We start from the raw sequence: 24,104 nt of genomic DNA, 5'->3' as shown, positions 1-24,104 counted from the left end.
TTCAGATCCCACCAAGGACAACACCTGCAAGGAGTTTGTACGTTCTCCGTGTTTATGTGGGTTTCCTCCTTCACTCCTTTGACTTACAGTTAGGGAGAAAATGTAAAAAAAAATGGGGGACGGTGATGGTAATGTCTATGAGGCTGCAGATTATGATGGCGCTAAATAAACCACGTGTCTACTAAAAAAGGGCATGTGGAAAACTTTGCCCACAACAGCTGCATCTTTATGTCACACTGCAGAAGATGGTGAGAGTCTGGTATCACACTATCACTACTGGGGGGAGGAATCAGGGAAGAAACGCAATGTAGGAAAGTTTCTGGTAAGTCCCGGCTCTGACCACCAGGGCGCACTACAGCTATCCTTGTGTGCGCTGGCTCCTTCTTACAGCCTAAACCATAGAGTCAGATTGTGTTGTCGTTGCAGGTGAAATTGACCCGGAAGCGGAAGTGCTTCTATTTCCACTGCTTTTCCCTGTGTTGGTGGCTGCGCTGGTTCTGGTGTGTAGGGGCTTCGCGCTGTGAGGGGATTTTTTTCGGGTGTTCGGTCTCCCGGTGAGCAGCCATCATGTACGACGCGGAAGAGGGTAAGAGGCTGCTCTGTGTGTACGCCGCCATGGCTGACGTGTGCGGTCCCAGTGTGTGCTAACTGTGACTGCCTTCCATTGTAGATATGCAGTATGATGAGGACGATGATGAGATCACCCCAGATTTATGGCAGGAGGCTTGTTGGATTGTCATCAGGTAAGCCAGGTGTCAGCCCTCCTGGAGGGTGATGGGTACCGGTCACAGCAGATGCAATCTGAACGCTTAGGACAACCATTGTAGTAAAATATTGCACTTCTTTATAAAATCTTACTTGGATCTCTGCTATTTTTAAGATCTCTGCTTCCAGCAAATAGAGACCTCTACGTCTTAATCATCCACTGACCCCGGAAGCGAAGGTTAGGGGACTGGGACAAGCCGTGCAGAAGATGCTGCCACTCACTGACCACAAGCGGAGATCTTAAAAATGGCGACGAATTGGTGCTAATATCTTGTGTATTTTTCACTTTGGTCGAGCCTAAGTGACAAGCTAAAGAAAGGCAAGGGTGGCATATTGCTAGAGTATACCACTTGTGCTCATTCAGCGAGGGTTATATGGCTAGGGTGACATGGCAGCGGTGCTAGAAAAGCATTGTTACCCAGCTGACAGACTTGTTTGGCTTTCTCCGAAAAACCGCATTGGTCAGTGGTAGGATCTCCACTAATTGGACGCTGGTCACACATCCTAGCAGTGGTGTAACCAGAGTCCCATGGGCCCCGGTGTAAAATTTTGACCTGGGCCCCTACCTCCATGTTGGTCAGATGTAAGGGCCTTTGTGCCATTCTACATCCTATAGATATACCTGTAATAATGGCCCCCGTCCTGGCCCCTTTCTGTAATAATGGCCCCTGCCCTGTGGTGCTGTTTCCCACCCTGGTGTAATGACCCTGATCCTGGGCCCCATTCTGGTAACATAAACAAATAAACAATTCCTTTTACCTTCCTCTGCCACCAACGGAATATGTCCTGCAGCCAACATATGGCTTCAATGTGCCAGCACATGACGTCACTGCCATGCACCGCTCGTGAATGGCAAGCCAAGGCCAGCAGCTTGCCATTGCCAGCTGGCGTCAGTGGGTCCTCCTGCATGGGGCCCGGTCATGGTCCCACTCTCTGCGACTTCGATAGTTATGCCCCTGCATCCGAGCAATATTTGAATGAATGGGTTCAGTGTTTGGTTTAAAGAGGACCTGTCAACAGGTGAAAAGTAATTAGTATTTTCTTTTAGTTTATTTCCGCTGCTTCCCTGAGGCTTTGGGTTGTTTTTTTTTTTAATTTAAGACAAGTAGGTGTGTCCCACGGGATTAGCTGGAACATATCTTTAGGCTTTTTTACAATATTATCCTGTAAGCCACACACCTTAAAAATTAGCTGGAAATGAAAAGTCCTATTTCTCTGGAAGCGTATGACTCATCTAATTAAAAACAAAAATACTGAACATTCAGGAGACCAAGCAGGAATAAAATAAGAGCAAAAACTGGTCACTTTAGATCAGGTGACAGATCCTCTTTAAGTCTGGTCCTGCAGGAAAGTTATGGTGGTAGAGGCAAGACAACCTTGTACATGTTATGGTAACTCATCTTGGTATTTTCTGTCACTCATGCTTCTCTTCAGCTCCTATTTTGATGAGAAGGGTTTGGTACGTCAACAACTTGATTCGTTTGATGAGTTCATTCAGATGTCCGTGCAGAGAATTGTGGAGGATGCCCCACCGATAGATCTACAAGCTGAAGCTCAGCACACCTCAGGAGAAGTAGAAGAACCGGTAGGTGTCAGTCATGTGAAGAGATCAGGAATGAAAATGAACCTACTATACCAGTCGTACTAACTCCAGTCCTGTGCAATAGCAGATAGCAGGCTTTAGTATATGTGTAGATTGTAATGTAGGGAAGTGCTTTTATTTATTTTTCTTGGGAAGGCTCAATTAGTTATTGTTGTTTTATTTTTTTACTTAAAGGGAATCTGTCATCAGGTTTTTGCTACCCCATCTGAGAGCATCATGATGTAGGGGCGGAGATCCTGATTTCAGCAATGTATCTCTTATTGGGCTGCTTGTTGTCGTTTTGATAAAATTGCTGTTTTATCTGATGTACACCTACTAGTAGGGATGGGCGGACAGGTGGAAGCTCTGGTTCTGATACCTGACCTGAACTTTTTAGAAAGTTCGATTCGGGTAACAGAGCAGTACCAGAGCTTCCACCAGAACCCGAACACCATTAAAAATAATGGATACCTGAACTTCTAAGAAAAGGAAAAAAATAATCCAAGTACAGTGAAAAGTGTGTTTAGGGGGTAAAACGCGACCCCTTTTTTTTTTTTTTTTTTTTTTTCTTATTGCGTAGGGGGGCAGGAAGGGTGTTATTAGTTGTTATGACCAGGGCTGTGGAGTCTGTATAAAATGGACCAACTCTGACTCCTAAAATATATAATAAATTGGGTACAGTAATTCAATGCAGTTTGTGGGGAATATTTTTTCATAAGAATTTGGGAACATTATGAAATGTCCTATTTCTGATCTAAGGGTCTAGACTTTTAGCGGAGATGAATCTGTGCTACAGTAAATTTATCACTAAACATGAGACATGTATGAGGGAGTCGGAAGTCAGGGAAATTGAGGAGTCGGAGGTTTGGCTTACCGACTCCACATCCCTGGTTTTGACGTTCATTGTGTGGTAAAAATTACCTGGCCAACTTGATTATTCAGATCAGTATGGTTATTGTAATGCTAACTTAAAACTTGTTGTTTTTTTTTTTAATGTTAACGGTGACAAAAAAAATCTGAAATTAGTAAAAAGAAGTGGTCCTTTCTTTAAGACCTGTAACATTTGTTTTGCTGTAGATGGTCTTGATTGAGGACTTATTTTTTTACATGACGAGCTGACTTTATTGGTACCATTTTGGGGTACATACAATGTTTTGATTGCCTTTTTTTTTCTTATCCTTTGTTTTTCCGCTATGTGGCGTTTACCATAAAGGTTAAATAACTTTATAGTCTGGTAGACCTGACAACTTTCATCTACCCAGCAATACCAATTAGGCCACGATCACAAGTTCAGTATTTGGTGAATTTTTTACCTCAGTATATGTAAGCCAAAACCAGGAGTGGGTGATAAATGCAGAATTGGTGACTTGTTTCTATTATACTTTTCCTCTGTTCCTCACCTGGTTTTGGCTTACAAATACTGAACGTGTGAACGTGGCCTTATGGTTTTTTTGTTTTTTTTTATTTGGGAAAAGTGGGGTGATTTTAAACTTATATTTAAAAAAAAAAAACTTTATTTTTTTTTTTGCTTGTTCCATGTACTTTACGACCACAGCAGTGTAGTATATAGGGAAAGTGATGGTCTCATATGGGCTTCACAGTAACACCAGGATGCCAGCCATGTGGGTTGCATCATACCACTGGCTGCCATGGCAATTTATCAGCAACATGCAATCGTAGCCCTGGTGACCAGTGGACACCTGAAAAGGTGGGCTCCTTCAATGATGCTGTTAGCTGTGGCATTTAAGGTGTTAAACAGCAGTGATCAGCGTTGGCTCTGGTAGCTGCTGTGAGGGGCAGATGCTGGCGGTATAACGCAGTTCCTGAGCCCGCTCCTTACACCCACACCCTCTACATGACTCAGAAGTATCATTTAGCGGGAAGGGGGCAATATACGCAAATTGTCCCAAAGACGCCCGCAGTGGTAACGTATGTAAGCCGGGTGATGTGTGTTTGAGTCACTCTTCAGGACACTTTTTCCGTGTCTGTCTTATTCTGTGATGCAATACTGCAGTAAACTTGTTACTTGTCTGTCTTCTACTTCATTTATGTCTTGACTTTTGTAATTATTTTACAGCCAAGATTCCTACTAAAGTTTGAGCAAATCTACCTGTCTAAACCTACACACTGGGAAAGAGATGGTGCTCCTTCACCCATGATGCCAAATGAAGCAAGACTTAGAAATCTAACGTAAGAATGATATTATCGTGTGATGGAAATAGAGCACTTACAATGTGAACCTCATTTGGGCCTGGGGTTGATGTGAGTGATGATCTCTATAAACTTGTAGGCAACACACAATTACTGTATTTTTCTGACTGTGACTATTTCTGACTGCGTGATTGGGTGCGTCTTCTAGTCTGCGGTCTGCAGGAAGCTCAGCAGTGCCAGACCTCCTCGTGCTGTCTTAACTGATCGAGCATTCATAAAGTGCTGAAAGCTATGCAGCTACATAGTTCTCTCTCCCAGCCGACACTGATCTGTGTGATCATTGCTGAGTGGAGAGACTAAACCAGTATGCTAGCAAGTAATTAAGGAAAGCTTCTGCCCACACAAGGGTCAATAGAAGGACTCTTTGGTACATGAGCTTAAGAAAAACAAAAAAATTGTCACATTAAGCTAACAAGTTAATTTACACTTAGCTGGAGATTAAGTCTCTGAGACAGCAGCCTCTTCTGCATTTCCAAATGCTAGTCTGTGTGTGCACTATGTAGGACACACATGTCCTTGTTTGGCCAAACCTATGTGGCGGCATAAAGGGAAGACACCAAGCACTCCACAATAAATGTACTTGTGCTCTTTATGAACTTTGGTACAGAACTACTAAAGTAAACTGTATTGGGACTTCACGTCACTGTTGGGGACAGTATATAATGCACTTTATTTTTTTGCTTCTACACCCAAATATACTGTACACTAGACCACAGGTATGAATCCCTACTTCTGTTACCCACCTATTCTACCCTAGAGCACCAAGAAACCAGGCATAACCCTGCACCAACAACATCACTGACATTAACCCCTCCACATCTATATATCCTCAGGGTACTTTTAATTAGTATGAAATATTTTTTTCCCTCTTTTCTGCAGTTTAAATCTGGAAGTGTTTTATAGTCCGAACAAATGCTATATAGCTACCTGGTGCTTTATTTTATTTTTTTATGTTTTTCTATTCATTTAATTTTCTTTTTTTTTCTCATATTAGTTATGATTAAAGGGGCTTTACCATGATATTCCATTGTGTGTAGAAGATTTTAGAAGAATAAGCTTTTCAAATTCTGGTTAATTTCCAAAATGTATCATTTTTCTATTGCAGACTTCTACATATAGCCATTTATTTACCTTTTTATTGCTGCTAATGATCTATTTTGTCCTATATTGGGCTTCTGCTTTGCTCAATCATGTACTGATGTTTTCTGTGGTTAATGGGTTATGTGCGGAGACCAGGGAGCGGCACAACCAGTTGTGAGTAGTGCTCAACTGTGCAGAGGGTAAATCCCACCGTTCATATAAAGGAGAAGTGTTACATGCAGCGGTCTGCCTGTACTATGGCTAAGAACAGATAGTGAATGCTTTTTCCTTGACCAAGTGACTGCCGTCTTATTACTGTACATGCCCCATCAGACAGCTTTGGCCTATATATCTGTCTGGTTGCACAGTAGAAGCCAGCTCCAGTCATGGAAGAAGCACTCATTGTCTTTCCTCGGCCATAGTGCAGACAGACAGCTGTATATAACATCACCGCCGATTTGCCAGAGTAGTGTTATGAGCGCTGCTCAGAGGGTTGTGTGTACTCCCCGGACCCCACGTACATAAGCCATTTACTACAGAAAGCGTGCACATACTGGACAAGCCTGCTACTGAACAAACTGTACCGCTAGCACCAAGACGAAGACAAGTGATCAGACTATATAAGTAAGTCTGTAATAAAAAAAATAATAATAATTTTTGAAAATGAATTGCATTTGAAAAGTTTACTTTTTCCAAAGTCTTTCACAGACTCTTATCAAGTTAAGATCACTAAAATGCTTGCTCTGTAATTAGCCCTTAAGCTTGTGGTTTCTGTGTACGTCATAATAGTTTTTTTTTCTTGCTGTGTTTAAGGTATTCAGCCCCGCTGTACGTGGATATTACAAAAACCGTTGTGAAAGAAGGGGACGACCAAATCCAAACTCAACATCAAAAGACCTTTATTGGAAAGATCCCAATCATGTTGCGTTCCACCTATTGTCTTTTAAATGGCCTCACTGATCGTGATCTTTGTGAGTTAAATGAGTGCCCGCTGGATCCCGGAGGATACTTTATTATCAATGGATCTGAAAAGGTAATTGTGGTATTTGACTTGTCTTGTACAGTTTGACGTTATATGTTTTGTACCCCTGGGTACAGAGTTGGAACTGTCTGCATTGTCCTTGGTGGGCTACCTCTCTGTTGTATTTTTTACATCTTCCAAGCTTATTAATTAGGTTTGTTCCACTGATTCTGGAATATTTTTCTTTTTCATATATCATGCCTTTTAATTACAAAGTAATAAAGCAAATTTCACCTTCAACCAACTAGGCAAATGCCTAAGAACTTCACTGTGAGCGTTTGATTTTTTTTTCAGGCAGAAGTTCTTTGGTTAAAGGTACATTTATTAATAAAAAACAAGAAACAACGTTTCGGAATCAGTGGGACTGTGACAATTGGAGGAGGTACTCAGTTTAAATTAAAAAATTAAATGAAAGGAAAGTTACTGTTTTTTCGTTATAAGGGATTTGTGATGTGTCGCCATACCTTGCATCCCCTATTGCTATAAAGGGAGTTAGTTATGTCTTTGGACCATCAATTGGTGTCTGTGCAACTGTATTGTGCTTTATACATGTTATACCATTTTGTAAGAAAAAAAAAAGTGGCATGAGTGGACCAGATTTCTAAAGGATCCAAATTGTGTGGGTACAGTGGCATTGAGAGGTGTGTGTTTTTTTTTTGTTTTTTTTTGTTTGTTTTTGTGGATACGTTTTTTAAATGGCCTACAAATGTGGGCATTGTACTGCAGTGTAGGGGCTATGAGGTAAGATGTTGGTTGACCGGTGGGACTTACTGACAAAGTCTAACAAAAAATAATTTCTGTTCGCTAAAATTAATTATTGGACATAGAGGTTGGTTTAGTTAATCACTAGATGGATCAGATCAACTCTGAAAAATAATTAAAAAATATCAAATTTGGACGACCCTGTTGTCTGTACATGGAGTTAGGTGAAAACCAATGGGAGCTGATGTTAGGTTATACCTGAACACTTAGATTAAACTCCCACGATGAGTTTTTGACGCTGCTTATTTTTCCGTCACAAAATGCATAGAATCACATTAAATATAGAAAATCTGCAGGTAAAAAAACACATACATTTTTAGTGTGTTTTCACTGCAGTAACATACCACAGAAGCATGTAATCTGCACATGACTGTATCAATAAAGTTTTGTCAAAACCAAATACCAGGAAGTATCAAAAACAGTTTTGTTTTTTACCAACGTATTGATAATTTGACGTTGGCTTACTGACACTATTTAAGAGCTCCTTTATACAATGGGAGCAAGAGGAGGTGGTTGCTGGGGGGGGAATTTAGTGATGAAGGAGTTAATCAGGGCTCAAGGGGGCAGTAAGTGAGCTGCACTATATTTTAACCTTTGATCATGTCTCAGGCACAATGATAAGATCAGAGCATGCAGCCACCTTTTCAGGTGGGGATTTCACTATATGGGCAGCACGGTGGCTCGGTGGTTAGCACGGCAACCTTGCAGTGCTGGGGTCCTGGGTTCAAATCCAACCAAGGACAACATCTGCAAAGAGTTTGTATGTTCTCCCTGTGTTTTGCATGGGTTTCCTCCGGGTTCTCCGGTTTCCTCCCACATTCCAAAACATACTGATAGGGAATATAGATTGTGAGCCCCAATGGGTCAGTGCCGATAATGTCTGTAAAGCGCTGTGGAATTAATGGCGCTATATAAGTGAGTAAAATAAATAAATATAGAGTTCTGATTAGATATTCTATACAGAATAAACGGACGTACCTATTAGTGCCACTGGAATCCTCTGATCCCTTGCCGGGCACCTGGGAGTTGTTGCAGGGACAGCTGACCTCTGCGAGCTGCGTGGCATTTTGCAGGAGCAGTGTACATGTGCAGTATGCTGCGCAAAGGTTCCGCATTGGTACATGTATGTACGTCAAGGGCTGGGATGGAGCCTCAATTTTGACAACAAAATTGTGTCCATCACAAATATAAAAAAGGCAAACTACTGAAGTTGCTGAGGACCAAATTTGAATTTGTCAACCATTATATGTTCAGATCCTGGTCACTTGGCAGTTATGCTGTTGGAACAATGTAGTCCTTTTTTAATGTTAACTTGCCTCATTCTTTCTCTCTAGGTCTTGATTGCCCAAGAAAAAATGGCAACAAACACAGTATATGTGTTTGCGAAGAAAGATTCAAAGTATGCATACACTGCAGAATGTAGGTCTTGCCTGGAAAACTCATCAAGGCCAACAAGTTCAATATGGGTCAGCATGCTGGCAAGAGGAGGCCAGGTATGGAAGAGTTTTATTCCTGTGTATTTATGTAGCTTTGTCATTTTCAGACCTAACATTATAGGTTTATTGCAAATTCATTGTAGTCGGTTCTTATGTTGGCATTATTGCAAGAGTGGGGTGTATGTTCTGTGGCCCTGTCCTGAAGAGTACAGGAACATAGTGGCAGAAAATATGTTGGCATTCCACATAAGCTGTAGAGGACATCTTGTTCCTTTGAAAGCCATCATGTAATACTACATTTCTCTGCAATGACCATTACAGAATTAATGAGCAGTCAGCCACATGATCCTCATCCAGGAATGTGTGTTTTGTTTCAATTGATCAAATATTTAGCCTAAAAATTCATTTTCTTTTAATTTAAAAGCTAACTCTTTTATCATCAGGGTGCAAAGAAAAGTGCCATTGGCCAACGTATTGTTGCAACCTTGCCTTACATTAAGCAAGAAGTGCCCATCATCATTGTGTTTCGAGCTTTGGGGTTTGTGTCTGATAGAGACATTTTGGAACATATAATATATGATTTTGAAGATCCCGAAATGATGGAAATGGTAAGAGATGTATATTTTATGACTTCTGTACACGAGTAGTAGCTGCTACTCTTTATATTCCCTGGTCTCAGGTCTTTTAATGCTGATATCAGTCGCATTATGCTGAAAGCTGCAATACTTATGTGGTTGAAAATCGACAGCTCTGAATTTTGAGTGTACTGCCATTTTGCAAGAAATTGATGAGAAATATTATCGGCATGAGGCTGGAAACATTTTTGCCGTTTTTGAATTAATGCCATAAGTAGGTCCAGCAGGATGGAAGTCCTTTCTTAATATTTCCAATATCTTTGAAATCCACTTATTACTTTTGACTAAAAAAACAAAATCCTGAATAAGGCTTTGCTCAGTAGATAGTTAGCGAGTAACACTTTGCTCACTCATATTTATGGTCTCTGATATTGTACAAAGCAGAACATGTGCATTAAACAAATGACGTACAGTTACGCCTTACAACCATAAACTCTTAAAAAAATAATGTTCCCCCCACACTTCTCTTCCCTTTCTCCTTTGGTTACTGTTGTATGGAATAGCATTGTCTGCTCTGCTATTCCTTTTTTTTTTTCAGTGTGTTTCTAGTAGGCTGACGTATACCAAGTTTGTCCCCTATGTGCACATTCAACATGTGAATGACCTAAAAGTGTGAAAAATAAAACCCTTTAATGTGTCTCTAGATGTTAAAGGGAGCCTGACAGCTGATACATGCTGCCTGATCCACGGGAAGCATGTATCAGGCACGGGCTGTATGATTTCAGCAAGGTTTGTTTGACTGAGCCGCACAGGAGACTACACAGACAGACTGGTCGACGCCAAGCACTAGTCTTCTCAACTAGTCTACCATGGTTGCTTTTAAAGTATGGTAAATGTGCGTCTGTGTGGACATCACTGGGTATATTTGTGAATACCCAAACTTATTTCTGAACTTGGGATGAATGTTTATTTCGCCATAATGGAAGGTGCTTCAATAATGAGTCGGACAAAGACTTGAATGATTCTTCTTCAAGCTACAGTGGTACTTTGGGCTACAACACATTTTGCTTTGTTTGTTTTTTGGCAATTTTTAGGACCTATTGTCTTGTTTTTAACAGGTCAAGCCTTCCCTTGATGAAGCCTTTGTTATCCAAGAACAGAATGTTGCTCTGAATTTCATTGGTTCTAGAGGCGCCAAGCCTGGTGTCACCAAGGAAAAAAGAATCAAATATGCCAAGGAAGTTCTTCAGAAAGAGATGCTTCCACATGTTGGTGTCAGTGATTTCTGTGAGACTAAAAAAGCCTACTTTTTAGGGTGAGATTTTTGTTACATTATTTCATTTGCTCCTATTTGTCCAGTGTTGTTGGTGTTTTAAGCCTGTTTTGATTTCTTCTAAATTACATCTTTTTAATTTTGTTTTTTAATATATATTTGCTAGGTTTGTTTTTTTTCAACCATTGTTTTTTATTTCCAGATGTTTGTGACTTGATTCAATAATTTTTACAAAAAATCCCTTATTTTTTACGCAAATGTACTCCAGTCGCCTCCTTAAGTGAGTTTTTATTCCTGTAATTTTTCTACAAATTTTACATGTAGCAGATCATGTGACTTTTTCCATAGTAAGGTAAAAGACAAAAATTATGAACTCCATGTTGAAGAATTTGTGAACTTCATAAGAATATCAAGATGGCGGTGACGGGGCCCTTTAGCAGGCATCCGGCTGCCATGGTATACCATCAGAGACCCGATGGGAGCTATTGGATGCGAGCACAAGTGAGCGGTCCATTTAAATGCCATTGTCTGAGAATAAAATGTAGAGCTGGAAGGACAATAAGTGCAATAGGTTTTATCTAGATAAAATGTAGTAAAATGTGGGCAATGGTGCTCACCTGGTGGGGTTGTGTGATCACAGCCGTTAAAAAGGCTTAGGCTGCTGCAGACTCACTGCTTGAGAACATCAAGGATTGGAGTGAAATGGGTTAAATCTGCCCTGCCGTCAGATGAGTGATGAGGAGGAGTCAGGAATCCAGAAGTGCTGTTTATTAGTCAACATGTTTCAAAGTGTCACACTTCATCAGGCCAAACCACTGTCCACATAAAACTGCTGTTTTAAAAACATTCTTTTGTTAACAGCTTGCTCTATTTTAAATAGTCTAAGTTGTTTTTTTTGGTCCTCTTTCCAAAGAATTCTATTCGCCGTGTTATTGTCCTGGGTAAACAATGTTTCAGTTTCTCGCACGTTACTTTCCAATTCAACACCTCTTTTCCGCAAATTATCTTTAACAAGTTTAATCTTCCAGCTCAGAATGCCCTTTAAAAAGGCCTTCATAGCATCCCAGACCACATTATTAGGGGCCGCACCAGAATTGGTAAAAAAGAATTCCCCAAGTTTCTCCCTAATGGTAGTGCAGTTAATAATTTTAAGCCAGAATGGGTTAAGTTTCCAACCTATTGAATACCTGGATCTTAACGGTGCCACCTGCACCTGTAACCGGAGGGGAGAGTGATCCGTTAGAGTTCTACGGAGGTATTCAACTCTAGAAATTAATGGAGTCATTTGAGAATTACATAAGGCTAAATCAATCCTTCATAGAGATTGGTAGGTCGATAAGGCACAAGAAAAGACCTTTTAAGTTTGGGAGCGTCTCCCTCCAAATGTCAGTCGCACCTCTCTAATTAGGTAGCCAAAGGGGGATAAAGTCAACCCCCAACTCAGTATATGTCTGCGGACTGGCGGTAGAGTGTCTTACAACTTTCTAACTTTGCTTTCCACTCCTGTGGTGTGTTCTGTCCCTTTCTGCACATCATGACGTATTCTAGAAATAGATTCTTGTATATGGCCAACTTGTCCCATCATCTTATTTATAGTAAAGTTACATTTATTGACTGCGTTAAGGACATCTAGCTGGGAAGGTGAGTCCCCCTGGGAGATCTCTTCAAGGATACAACTTTTCCCTTTAGGAGCTGCATTGGTACCTTTTGAGGGGTTACCCCTAGCTCAGAGGGTTCAGTCTTCTCCTCCTCTACATATAATGCCATAAATTGGGACCCTTCACCAGGTGTTCCCCCTCATTCCCTGTGTAGCAGATACTGACCTCTAGAGCGGGGTACCAGCGGACAGAGGCGCAGCGACCCATCTCTTGCCACATTTCTCTGCCTCCGCCCGCCAGCAATGCGGGTACTCTCTTGGATTTCGGTCGGCATCGTGTCTTCATCTCTCCCATGCTTCTTGGAACGCGTCATGACACCACCACAGCCCAGAGAACAGCTCACTGTCCTCCAGGAACTTTAAGGAAAGTGTGAGTCTATCTCTGGTCCGTTCAGGAGGAGTGCCACGGAATCTCAGGGAAGGCCTCTCCCACAACATGCACCACTCGGCCACATCCCTCCTGATCATCTGTGTTGGAATTAGATGTGGCTAATTCTAGACACAGCTATAATACTAATGTGTGTAAAGATTTTAGTCTTTGAGCATGAAAACTTTTCAGTAACTCTCTTGATGTAGTAAAGGTCGGATTATGGGAAACGATTGCAGAGTGGTATTTTAGTCAGTTATTTCTAAACGTATGCCCCCAAACACATGAAACTTATGTCATCTGGATCCACAAATATCAACAGGTTCTGCTGACGGTCTAATATGTATTAGGGCTGATGGCCGGGGGAGATGTCGATCGCTCATGTCCAACTTTGTACTGCTGATCGCATTAATCTCCCTGAGATAAGCCGCTGGCCAACGTGTCTTTCATAGGTTTTCTCAGAGAACACAGGAGAGCTCGGCTGAATGAGCGCTCCTGTATATGGAAAAGTTGGCCAATATGGCTGTCAGCCGAACCATTGTTTGACCGACAGCCATCTAATATGTATGGTGGCTTATGCCCAGTAGTGGAAGCTACAGAGAAATTCTAATACAAAATCTTTGCACCTGTTCAGTTTTGTTTTTTGTTAGGGCTACTCCTGGATTTGGATTACAAATACTGATGAAAAAAAATAGCAACCAACATACTGCCTCAATATGGGAATCCAGTGTCTCCTGTCACTGAGTAGGTGGCACGAGCCACTAGGCACTATTTTGGCTGCAGCGGTCATTTGAGCTGTCAACATAATGTCACTGTGACGGATCCCCACATCGCCCACCCTCCTGACGTCACAACTACATCAGACGGATCACGTGATACGAATCTGCCCATTGCACCAACATGACGTTCCGCACCCCCTCGGGGCCACGGGACGTAAGGTCAGGTTGGTACGGTTCTACACAGACACCTCCTGACCACACGAGTACAGGAAGGTACTGGGAGTGAGAAGAAATGGCCCACTCAGTCACTGACGTGGCACCAAACTCGCTCACACCCCTGACAGGCTGAGAAGCCCCTCTAACTGACCCCAGTGAAACAGAACCATGTCAGCCTGGTAGAGCTGCCATCAGTTTCTATTAGATATAACGGGAATGATATCTGGCCAGAAACAGCCCCGGTAGCATGAGGATTAAGCCGAACAACGGACGTGTGGATTTGTCGATCAGGATAAAAGAGCAGCCCGGGGGCGTGGCCTAGCCAGCGATGTAAGAAGACGCGGTCCGGAGCTCTCCCGCCGACCGTCACTGTGTGCGCTGAGCCAGGGCACCGCAGAGCCTGTTAAGTACCACCAGATCCTGGGAGAAGGTCTCCTGTCGCCCCGGGGAGCGTTCCTGGCAAACAAGATTGCCGCAATGACCCGCACTAGGCAGCGGGATCCCGGCCCTGGAAGAGGAGGTAGGGGCCAAGATGGCGCCGTAGCTCAGGAGGAGGCGGCCAGAGAGAACAGGGCTTGCTCCAGGAGGATGTCGGCTGCTGCACGCCTGGAGAGGTTTGCGAGGGTGGAAGCAAGTGATAGTAAAGCTGGACTCTCCGAGTGGGAGGCTGGGGCAGAAAATGACATGGAGGATCAGGAGAGTACAGTGGACTGTGAGGCTGATGGCTCTGGAGATGATGGGCAGGACAAAAATGTGGAGTCTGCTGTTGATCCTGATGTGGGGGAACCCACTTTGAAAGATGTGTTCACTGTGGTGTCGTATTGCAAACAAACGCTTACTAAGCTGTCAAAGCAGGTTACTGGTGTGCAGGCAGAAATTACTAATATTAAAGCTGCCATGCAGAAAGCCGATGTCCACACAGGAGAGGTAGAGGAAAGAGTGAGCACGGCTGAGGACACCATAATATCTGTACAAGCTTCTCAAAAAAAGCAGGACAAGCTATTAACTGATGTCATTGCTAAAAATGATGATTTGGAAAACAGGTTGAGACGTAATAATGTCAGTATAGTGGGGGTCTCGGAAAAAGCAGAAGGATCAAACCCTACAGAATTTATTGAGAATTGGCTGCTGGAAAAATTTGGAGCTGATAAACTATCAAAAGACTTTGTTGTAGAGCGAGCTCACAGAGTCCCACTGAGACCCCACCTCCAGGAGCAGCTCCCCGAGCCATGTTGGCTAGGATCTTAAATTATAGAGACAGAGACACTATCCTGCGTTTGGCGAGAAAGACTAAGGAGTTAACAATAGATGGTCAAGATATCTCGTTTTACTCAGACTACTCACCCATGGTGCAAAAATTACGCATGAATTATTGAGATGTAAAGAAAAAAATTGAGAGACATGGGACTTGCGTATTCTATGATGTATCCGGCCAAGCTGAGACTGGTTGCATTGGGTAGAGTACACTTTCTGCAATCTCCAGAAGAAGCTCTGGACTGGATTGAAAAGAATTCTAGAAGAGTGCGGGAGCACAAGGACAGTTGAAGAGATGCAGAATATATGTTTTGTGCATGTGTTTATACTTATCATTTGCTGTCCTTTTTCAACTGCATTTAACTGCTTGTTGCAGGATACAAGTTTGATTTTGGACTAAAGCGGTGTGCTGGTGATGCATACAGTTTATATACTTGTTATCTAATATGTTTTTCATAAGGCGGGAGACACCTTGGGGAAGACATTTGGATCTTTGTCTATCTGTAGTTTAGGCAGGAGGGATCATCTGGCGGAATAGGCCGGTTTCATTCACCCACTCTCGGATAGAGAGAGAGAACGGAACGACAAATTTGGAGGCGGATTGGGGGTGATAGGGATGGTTAGAAGAGTTTTGGTTTGGGGTATGGGGGGGTAGAGATGGATGGCATGGGGGGCACTTTATGATGTGGTTATATACACAGATATTGATTCTGATAAACAATGGCGGGTATGGTTAAGGTATTAAGCTGGAACATACGTGGTTTGGCGGACCGTGAGAGACAGGCCACTATTCTCCAAAATATTATGGCTCAAGGGCCCTCCATTATCTGCCTTATGGAAACACACCTGACGAGGGACAAAATTATTTTTTTAGCGAGGAAATGGGTTCAAACAGCATACCATTCTACCTATTCTGCATATGCAAGGGGGGTTTCTATCTTGGTGCATGCTGGGATTCCGTTTGAGGGGGTTGAGATTAAAATAAAGACGGACAATACATCTTTCTAGTCTGCAGACTTTATGGCAAATTATATTGCGTGGTGGCGGTGTATTTTCCACCGCAATATACTGGGACGAAACTGCAAGAGATTATAGAGCTCACGAGGCATTGGATAGGGATCCCTGTGTTGCTGATTGGAGATGTTAACAACATAATGAATACAATTTGAGACAAAACTAGTAGGCAACCGGGAAGAAACGACGGAGAAGAGGAGACACCCTTTGCTAAGTATGTGTCAGAGGTGGGCCTGATAGATTTGTGGAGAGTGAGAAATGTGGGAGTGAGGACATACTCATACTACTCTTCGACGCATGGCTCTATGTCTAGAATAGACTTGGCCTTGGGAAATGGGATGGTTGACCAAAACATTATGCATATTGAATATCTACCTAGGATACTCTCTGATCATTGTCCCTTGTTGGTGGAGCTGAGGTCCGGTATATGTGGGGGCTGTGGACGGAAAGAATGGAAGGTTCACCCAGTATGGTTAGAAACGGTGGATATTCAGAAAATAGCAGGACAAGTGGAGGAATTCTTCCAGAATAACATGGGAAGTACAGCCATAGGAACTGTGTGGGACACAATGAAGGCATATGTTAGGGGTTTACTGATCCGAGATATCTCCAGATGTAAAAATCAGAACAGAATGGAGGAAAGAGAGGCATTGGTTGCGCTGAAGAGAGCAGAGGAGGAATTGGTGCTTAACCCCACCGTGGAGGCGCAACAGATCATGAAGGAAGCTCAAAAAGGGGTGGATAAAGTATTTCTGGCCAATGAGGAAAAAAAGAGGGAATTTCAAAAAATTGCCTTTTATGAAGAGGGTGAAAAAGTTGGCCACCTGTTGTCTATTATAGCAGCAGCGCAGAGAGAACCAGGATATATATATGGTCTCCTGGATCCAACTGGCACCTTAGTCACTGAAACACGAGATATCTTGAGGGTGTTTAGGGACTTCTATAGTGATCTATATAATTCTAAGTTAAGTAATACGGGAGATATAGACCAATTCTTGAGGGGAACCCAGATATCTAAGCTTAGTGAGGAGGCTAGGGATAGCTTGGAAGGCCCCCTGACGGCGGAGGAGATGGAGGAAGCTCTGGCTTCAATGGCAAATAATAAAGCCCCAGGAGCGGATGGCCTACCAACAGAATTTTATAAACATCTTAGGTATGTACTATTGCCAAAATTGAAGGATGTGTTTCTGGAGGTGGGAGAATTATCGGAGTCAATGCGGGAGGCTACAGTAGTGCTTTTGCACAAGGCGGATAAGGACCGGACGCAGCCAGATTCGTATAGACCCATATCTCTACTACCGGCTGATATTAAAATCTTAGCTAAAGTATTGTCTAACCGGTTAAGCCGTGTAGTTTCTAGTATTATTCACTCAGATCAGTCAGGTTTTATGCCAGATAGCTCAACGGCCATTAACTTGAGGCGACTATTTTTTAACATGCAATTGGCCGCTGACAATGCTGGGCATAGAGTTGTGGTCTCATTGGACACACGGAAAGCCTTTGATAGTGTGGAGTGGAGCTATCTCTGGCGCGTTCTCCAATTGATAGGATTTGGTCCGGTTTTTATGGCCTGGGTAAAGTTATTGTATACGCGCCCGGTAGCCAGAGTAGGAACAATCAGATAAATTTTATATGACAAGAGGAACCAGACAAGGCTGCCCCCTTTCCCCGCTGTTATTTGCCTTGGCCATAGAGCCACTGGCTTCTGTAATGAGACAGTCAGACGTGGTAAAGGGATTTCGGTATGGAATGGTTGAGGAGAAGATAGCGTTGTACGCAGATGATATTTTATTATTCTTACAGGACTCTCAGGCGTCATTACATGGTGCAATAGCTATCATCAATAGATTTGGCCTGTTATCTGGGCTACAAATTAATTGGGATAAATGTCATATTATGGAAATAGATACCCTGGATGGCTTAGATGTTGAACAGGTGGAACGTACACAACTTAAATTAGTAAGAGAATTTAAATATCTTGGAATTATAATAACATTACCAGTAAAGGAGTACCTTCAGTTGAATGTATACCCGATACTTGGGAAATTAAAAGATAAAGCATCTACATGGAGCAAAATGCGCCTCTCGGTGGTGGGACGCACCAATCTTCTTAAAATGGTGCTGATGCCCAAATTGCTATATGTTTTACGCAACTCCCCTGTGTGGATTCCTCAGCAGGTGTTCCAGCGTATTAATTCAATATTTAGGGATCTGGTCTGGGGTGGAGGACAACCTAGGATTAAGCTGGAGACTCCATCCCTACCAAACCTGTGGATATATTTCTTGGCACAGTCCCAGCATATTAGAGGGTGGGCGCAGAGGGCAGTGAAGGGGACTATCCAGGCTTTTTTGAATTTCATCTTAAAAAGAGCCCATTGGTAGTGGGCCTAGAGTCGGGACTTTTTGGGAAGATGGGCAGGTCATATCCGACCTGTGGCTTGGTCCATAAATTGTAGACGAGGGTGAAGAAGATTAGAGGCATAGTGGGAATGTCTATGTATACTCCTATTTGGGATAACGAAAACTTAGGTGAATTTTATAAAATAGGAGAGCTGAGAGGATGGGTGGCAAGGGGTATACAATACATCTACCAACTGATGGATAATCAAAACCTTAGAGCTGCTGAAAGACGAATTTCATTTATTAGACGGACACAGCTATCTATATACACAGGTTAAGCATGCGTTTATTAAGCAAAGGAAAATTAGGAACCTATCTGTCCAAAAGGATATAGTTATTGATTACATTTGTATGGGGGGATGTACTACAGGCGTCATATCTAGGGTGTATGCTGATCTGCTTCACACCTTTCTATTGAACTATCCTGTTTTGTCAAAGGAAAAGTGGGAAGCAGATGTTGGTAACATTGAGGATGACAGGTGGGAGTCCATATTGGAATATATCCCCAAGTTGTCTCTAAATGAACCTGCCAGAATGTCACAACTACTTCTTGTACATAGAGCATATAGATCGCCCGATTTTTTTTTTTTGTTGTTGTTCAGAATAGGGGTATGGGAGAATTCGGATTGCCCGAGATGTGGATCAGAAGCTGCCGGTATACTACATGTTATGTGGAGTTGCCCAAAGCTTGCAAACTATTGGTCTGAAGTAGTTGCCCTAATTGAAGGACGGTATCATTGTATAATTCCTAGAGATCCAGTGGTTTGCTTGCTGGGATATGTGGAGGAACTTGTGGGGAATGATGTCGCTAAACTGGCAATTGCCAGACTCTTATATGAAGCTAGAAAGGTAATAGCTAGGTATTTGATGCGAACGGAGCCTCCCTCTAGACAAGAGTACATAAGGCAGGTGGATTATGTGGTACGGATGGAGGAAAAAATTTATTTAAAAAGGAAAAACGCCAAACTCAGTGACAACCTATGGGCACCATGGAAGGTGTGATTAATCCTTTTGGAGGAAAGAATCCGGTGATTACACTATAAAATACATTGCAATGGTTATAAGATGGTTTTTTTTTTTGTGATATTGAACCTTATTTTATATAACGATAAATGTTTATTGTCGTCCGTAAAAGGGGAAGGGGGGGTGAGGGAGGGGTTACTTTTGATAATAAGAAAATGAAAATTATTGTATTGAAGTTGTATTTCATTATTCTATCTTTAAATAAATAAAAATTTATCTGATCTAAAAAAAAAGATAAAAGAGCAGCCCAAGGTTAAATTAAGTATTTAGTCGCCTTAAGGGCACACTAGACAATGCACTATATACATAAGGGTTATACATATATAATGGTCAAACATAATAGTAGTGCTACAAAGGTATGCAGATATTAAGAGTCAGATAGAAGGCCTGGCTTGCGGGGGAGGGCTGCCACATGGGAGGCTTGTGGGTCCCTCTGTGGGGTGACTTCCCTCACACGATGTGTCGTCGCGACGTCCCAGAGAAAAAGCACTAGGTCAGAGCTGCAGGAGCTTTTAACCTCTCTGGGTCACTCCACCTTTGGCCTCCATCAGCTATAAACTAAAATGGGTTCTAATTCCTTAGTAAACGCTCCTAGGGAGCCGGTTCTGGTGTCATCGGATCCAGCCGGTCCCCTGCTACACATGGAGACCAAACACAGTGGCTCTAGGGGTTTCCGAAAGCCTGTGCCGGTTATCTCCCCATCTCTATGCGCTAGACTGGGCTGGGAGCCAGGCTGACATTCCCCATTTTCTTGGGATCTGGAAAATCTATGAATAACTAGGACATATAGGATTTCCATAACTCTGTATTGAATTATAATTGTCTGTGTCACAAAGGAAAGGCCGCATGGCTTGGGTTTCACAGGGTGTCTTCCTGTTGTAGCCCACCAGCTAGCTGGTGGGGGTGTAACTCCTTGACTTGGAACTGCTAGGTGAGATTTTTGTCACTCACTGTCTCTTGCCCCCTCCCTCCTCCTAGGTTGCAGAAGTGTCCAGTTACAACTGTATGCTGTATATCTTTATAATCCCCTGCCAAATAGGATGCAATGATTGACATGGGATTATATCTCCAATATTCTTCACAGTCCCCAATGCAGTCAAAACACACACTGTAGCCGCAGGGGACGGAGAATACTATCTTGCTTTATTTTACATTACTGGAATCAATTTGGGTACACTTTTCTAAAAGTGGAAAACTCCTTCAACAACTTTATTCTTATAATGGAAGTTTTTTTTTTTTTTAGCAGAAAATAAAAGTTTGAGTCTATGTAAGGCTGAACCCACTTGTGCTGTATTTTCTTTCTCAGCAGTTTTTGCTTACTTTTTATTTCCTTTAGTCTAATTTGATTTTTTTTTGTGTTTTTAGGTACATGGTTCACAGGCTGCTCCTTGCTGCTCTTGGAAGGAGAGAGTTGGATGACAGAGATCATTACGGAAATAAAAGGCTAGATCTTGCAGGACCTCTGCTTGCATTTCTCTTCAGGGGGTAATAATTTACTAGTTGTTAGGTTTTTTTTGGTTTTTTTTTTTGGCGCTTGCTCTCTGGATAGTCCATAATATCACTCTTTTTTTTGTAGAATGTTCAAGAACTTGTTGAAAGAAGTAAGAATATATGCACAGAAATTCATCGACCGAGGAAAAGATTTTAACTTGGAGCTGGCGATTAAGACTCGTATAATTTCAGATGGTTTAAAATACTCTCTAGCTACGGGTAATTGGGGCGACCAAAAGAAAGCTCATCAGGCTAGAGCTGGTGTATCTCAGGTAAGTCAGCATTTATATTGCATTTATGTAAAATATACTTGATACTCTTGCAATATTTTAGTAAGGTTTTAATTAAATAAAAATAACTACATTTTTACAATTTGTGTAACGGAGATAAAAAAAAAATAAAAAATAAAAAAAATAATGAAGAGGCACAGCCTAAGAATCTCCGCATTAACACCCAGAAATTAAGGTGTAGTCTTAATGCAACTAGGCTGTCCTTTTGATTATGGAATAGTAATGCTTAAGGGTATTTTTTGTTTGTTTGTTTTTTACACTCAAATTATGTTTTAATTTTAAAGGTGTTGAATCGGCTGACTTTTGCATCAACGCTTTCTCATTTGCGGAGATTGAATTCTCCTATTGGTAGAGATGGTAAACTTGCAAAACCGAGGCAATTGCACAACACACTATGGGGTATGGTGTGTCCTGCTGAGACCCCTGAGGTAAGTTAAGGAAGTTGCCCCCTTTCAGAAAACTAGAAGACTTTTGTCATAGGCCGTGGTGTCTATGTAAAAAACAAACCAAGTATTACTTGCCCTCCCCTGGTAAAGGGCTGAGGCTACCACAGCTTCCCTGGTCTGTGTTTGTATGCAGCACTGACTTCACTTCAACCACCGAGCTGCAGCCAATCTGTGAGCTCAGCGGCTTTATGTAATGGTAGACTGGACTTTTATGGATGTGGTGAAACCATATATGCATATTTAAGATAAAAAAATCTTTATGTAAGGGATTGATATAAATTTTTGGTGTTTTTCCCATTTTTTAACTTTTTTTGTCTTTAGTCCAAGAGACTTGATAGCTGTGGGTGTATATATTTACAGGCCATGCTTCACTAGTGCAAAAATGGTAGCCATGGGTGCCTTCATTATGCCAATTGCCTTGCATATCCCCAGACTGGTCCTTGGCTGCCATGATAACCCATTGAATTTCCATAATCACGTTGTGGGGGGGGCGATGGTAGCAGATGCACACACCAGCGTTTGCGCAATTTTAATTCCATTGTGAGTAATTGACAACTGCATTTAAATGATTAAACAGCAGTGATCAGAGCAAGTTCCGGCCGCTGCTGTTACAGGAAGATTTTGGCTGTGTATCACAGCTGACATCTGCTTTTTGTTTGATATAGGCTCAGCACCTGAGCCCACTCCATACACGTGGACCTGACTTGTGACATAACAGTACATCACATGTTGGGAAGGGGTTAATAATAAAAATTTGTAAATGTAATTACTGTACTACTTGTGATTTCACAGGGCCACGCTGTAGGACTTGTGAAGAATTTGGCTCTGATGGCCTACATTTCTGTTGGATCCCAACCTTCTCCAATTTTGGAGTTCTTGGAAGAATGGAGTATGGAAAATCTTGAAGAAATCTCCCCAGCAGCAATTGCAGAGTAAGCCACTTGAAAAACACTCATTCTTGCAACCATTGCCTGTACTATTATGTATGTATGCTTTAACGTGCTGCATATAAAGTGAAAACTCATCACCCAAAGGGTCCCTATAATAAATTGTTGAACTTTCAATTACTACATAGTACACAGCGAATATCAATTTTTAAAACAAAAGTTCCTTCTGGGACTTTGAGTTGCAGAGATCGATATTATAATTCTATTGCAGTTATTAAAACATTGTTGCAAGTTTTTTTTTTTTTTTTTTTAAATCAAATGTAGTGCCACAAAAATATTTGTGAATGGATGCTGGGTTGGTATACATAAGGATCCAGAACAGTTGATGAATACTCTTCGAAAGCTGCGACGTCAAATGGACATCATTGTCTCTGAGGTATATAAATATTTTGTGATATTAACATATGAGATTTCCATTATTGCCCTTTAGCTGTAAAGTTGTGTTGCATCTCTCATCACACATACAAAAAAGGTGTGACAGCTTCTTAAATATCACTGAGTTAGTTGGAATCAGGAGAAATGTTTATTTACCGTACCTCTGTCCTGTAAAGGAGGCCTACAATTTTATATTTGGCATTGCTGGCTCTACAGATGGTGCAGAATCTGGAACTACGTATTAGATGAGCAGAAATTCAGCCTCATACAATTTTTTTTGTATTAAATGTCACTTTGCGTTTGCGATAGTTTATGATGGGTGCACTCCTGAACAGAGTGTAATTGTTAAGTGATTCTGCTGGACAACCCCTTTCTAATATGCCTATGGAGGTGAGAAAAATTAAAAAAATTTTGATACTTGCCTCCCGGATTGACAGTGCTGATCCATTCCCGAAAAAACAGCCCGGACACAGCAGAGTGACTATAGAGGATTAGAATTAGTCTGGGAGGCGAGTATCAGGTTTTTTTTTTTATATTTTCAGTCTCCTGAGGACCATTAATAAGGATTTTTCCAGTAGGGACAACCTTTTTAATATTCTTGTCAATTTTTTTTAAGTTGAAAAAAGGAGTAGATTGTGTATGATAGATGTAACGTTACCATCTTCAGGTGTCTATGATCAGAGACATAAGGGAGCGAGAGATAAGAATCTACACGGATGCTGGTAGGATCTGCAGGCCATTGCTGATTGTGGAAAAGCAGAAGCTATTGTTGAAAAGGAGACATATTGATCAGCTAAAGGAGAGGGAGTACAATAATTACAGGTGAGTGTTTGAAAACAAATTCTTTTTTACGATACACAATGTTATTCCTTAATGTATTATTTCATCAGCTGCACTTAAAGGTGGTGTTCATCCCTTTATAAATTTTCAGGAGGCTCTGCAGCTTGCCAAATCCAAGCGGTGTGTGATGTGCACAATTTAGAATTCAGCTTTTACTTGTCCAATCCAGCAGGTGCCACATAACCACAACTGTGCAAATAACATACTTGTGGTCAAGTGCCAACTATAGTTTCAGCCACTTCTCTGTGATTTATTGAGGGTTCTATTGAGAGTAATGGCTGAGACTCAAGTCAGCCCGCAACTATGCAAATTGCAAACCTGAGGTCACGTAAGCGGAGCAGATTCCTAACAATATGTATA

The 24,104-nt window shown here is 41.8% G+C and overlaps 1 protein-coding gene across 2 annotated transcripts in view; it reads left to right on the top strand.

Moving 5' to 3' along the window:
- The first annotated feature begins 417 nt into the window (after positions 1 to 417).
- POLR2B (RNA polymerase II subunit B) overlaps positions 418 to 24,104 on the top strand; it is a 38,476-nt gene continuing 14,789 nt past the window's right edge. Inside the window, exons 1-14 of one of the 2 annotated variants that reach the window (XM_073636929.1) lie at positions 418 to 586; positions 671 to 743; positions 2,200 to 2,350; positions 4,425 to 4,537; positions 6,452 to 6,671; positions 8,756 to 8,914; positions 9,301 to 9,465; positions 10,551 to 10,747; positions 20,721 to 20,840; positions 20,932 to 21,118; positions 21,421 to 21,564; positions 22,375 to 22,514; positions 22,794 to 22,905; positions 23,572 to 23,726. In XM_073636929.1, the coding sequence (XP_073493030.1) occupies positions 568 to 586; positions 671 to 743; positions 2,200 to 2,350; positions 4,425 to 4,537; positions 6,452 to 6,671; positions 8,756 to 8,914; positions 9,301 to 9,465; positions 10,551 to 10,747; positions 20,721 to 20,840; positions 20,932 to 21,118; positions 21,421 to 21,564; positions 22,375 to 22,514; positions 22,794 to 22,905; positions 23,572 to 23,726 (1,955 nt within the window). In that variant the 5' untranslated portion in view covers positions 418 to 567. The remainder of the gene's footprint in view (positions 587 to 670; positions 744 to 2,199; positions 2,351 to 4,424; positions 4,538 to 6,451; positions 6,672 to 8,755; positions 8,915 to 9,300; positions 9,466 to 10,550; positions 10,748 to 20,720; positions 20,841 to 20,931; positions 21,119 to 21,420; positions 21,565 to 22,374; positions 22,515 to 22,793; positions 22,906 to 23,571; positions 23,727 to 24,104) is intronic. The other variant, XM_073636930.1, reaches the window with a different exon arrangement.

Source organism: Phyllobates terribilis, unplaced genomic scaffold (assembly GCF_046119375.1).
Source record: "Phyllobates terribilis strain yellow unplaced genomic scaffold, ASM4611937v1 Scaffold_1__5_contigs__length_1240528914, whole genome shotgun sequence".
In the NCBI taxonomy this organism is placed as follows: domain Eukaryota; kingdom Metazoa; phylum Chordata; class Amphibia; order Anura; family Dendrobatidae; genus Phyllobates; species Phyllobates terribilis.
The sequence above is the reverse complement of the archived record's forward strand: the minus strand, read 5'-3'. Positions and strand labels throughout refer to the sequence as shown.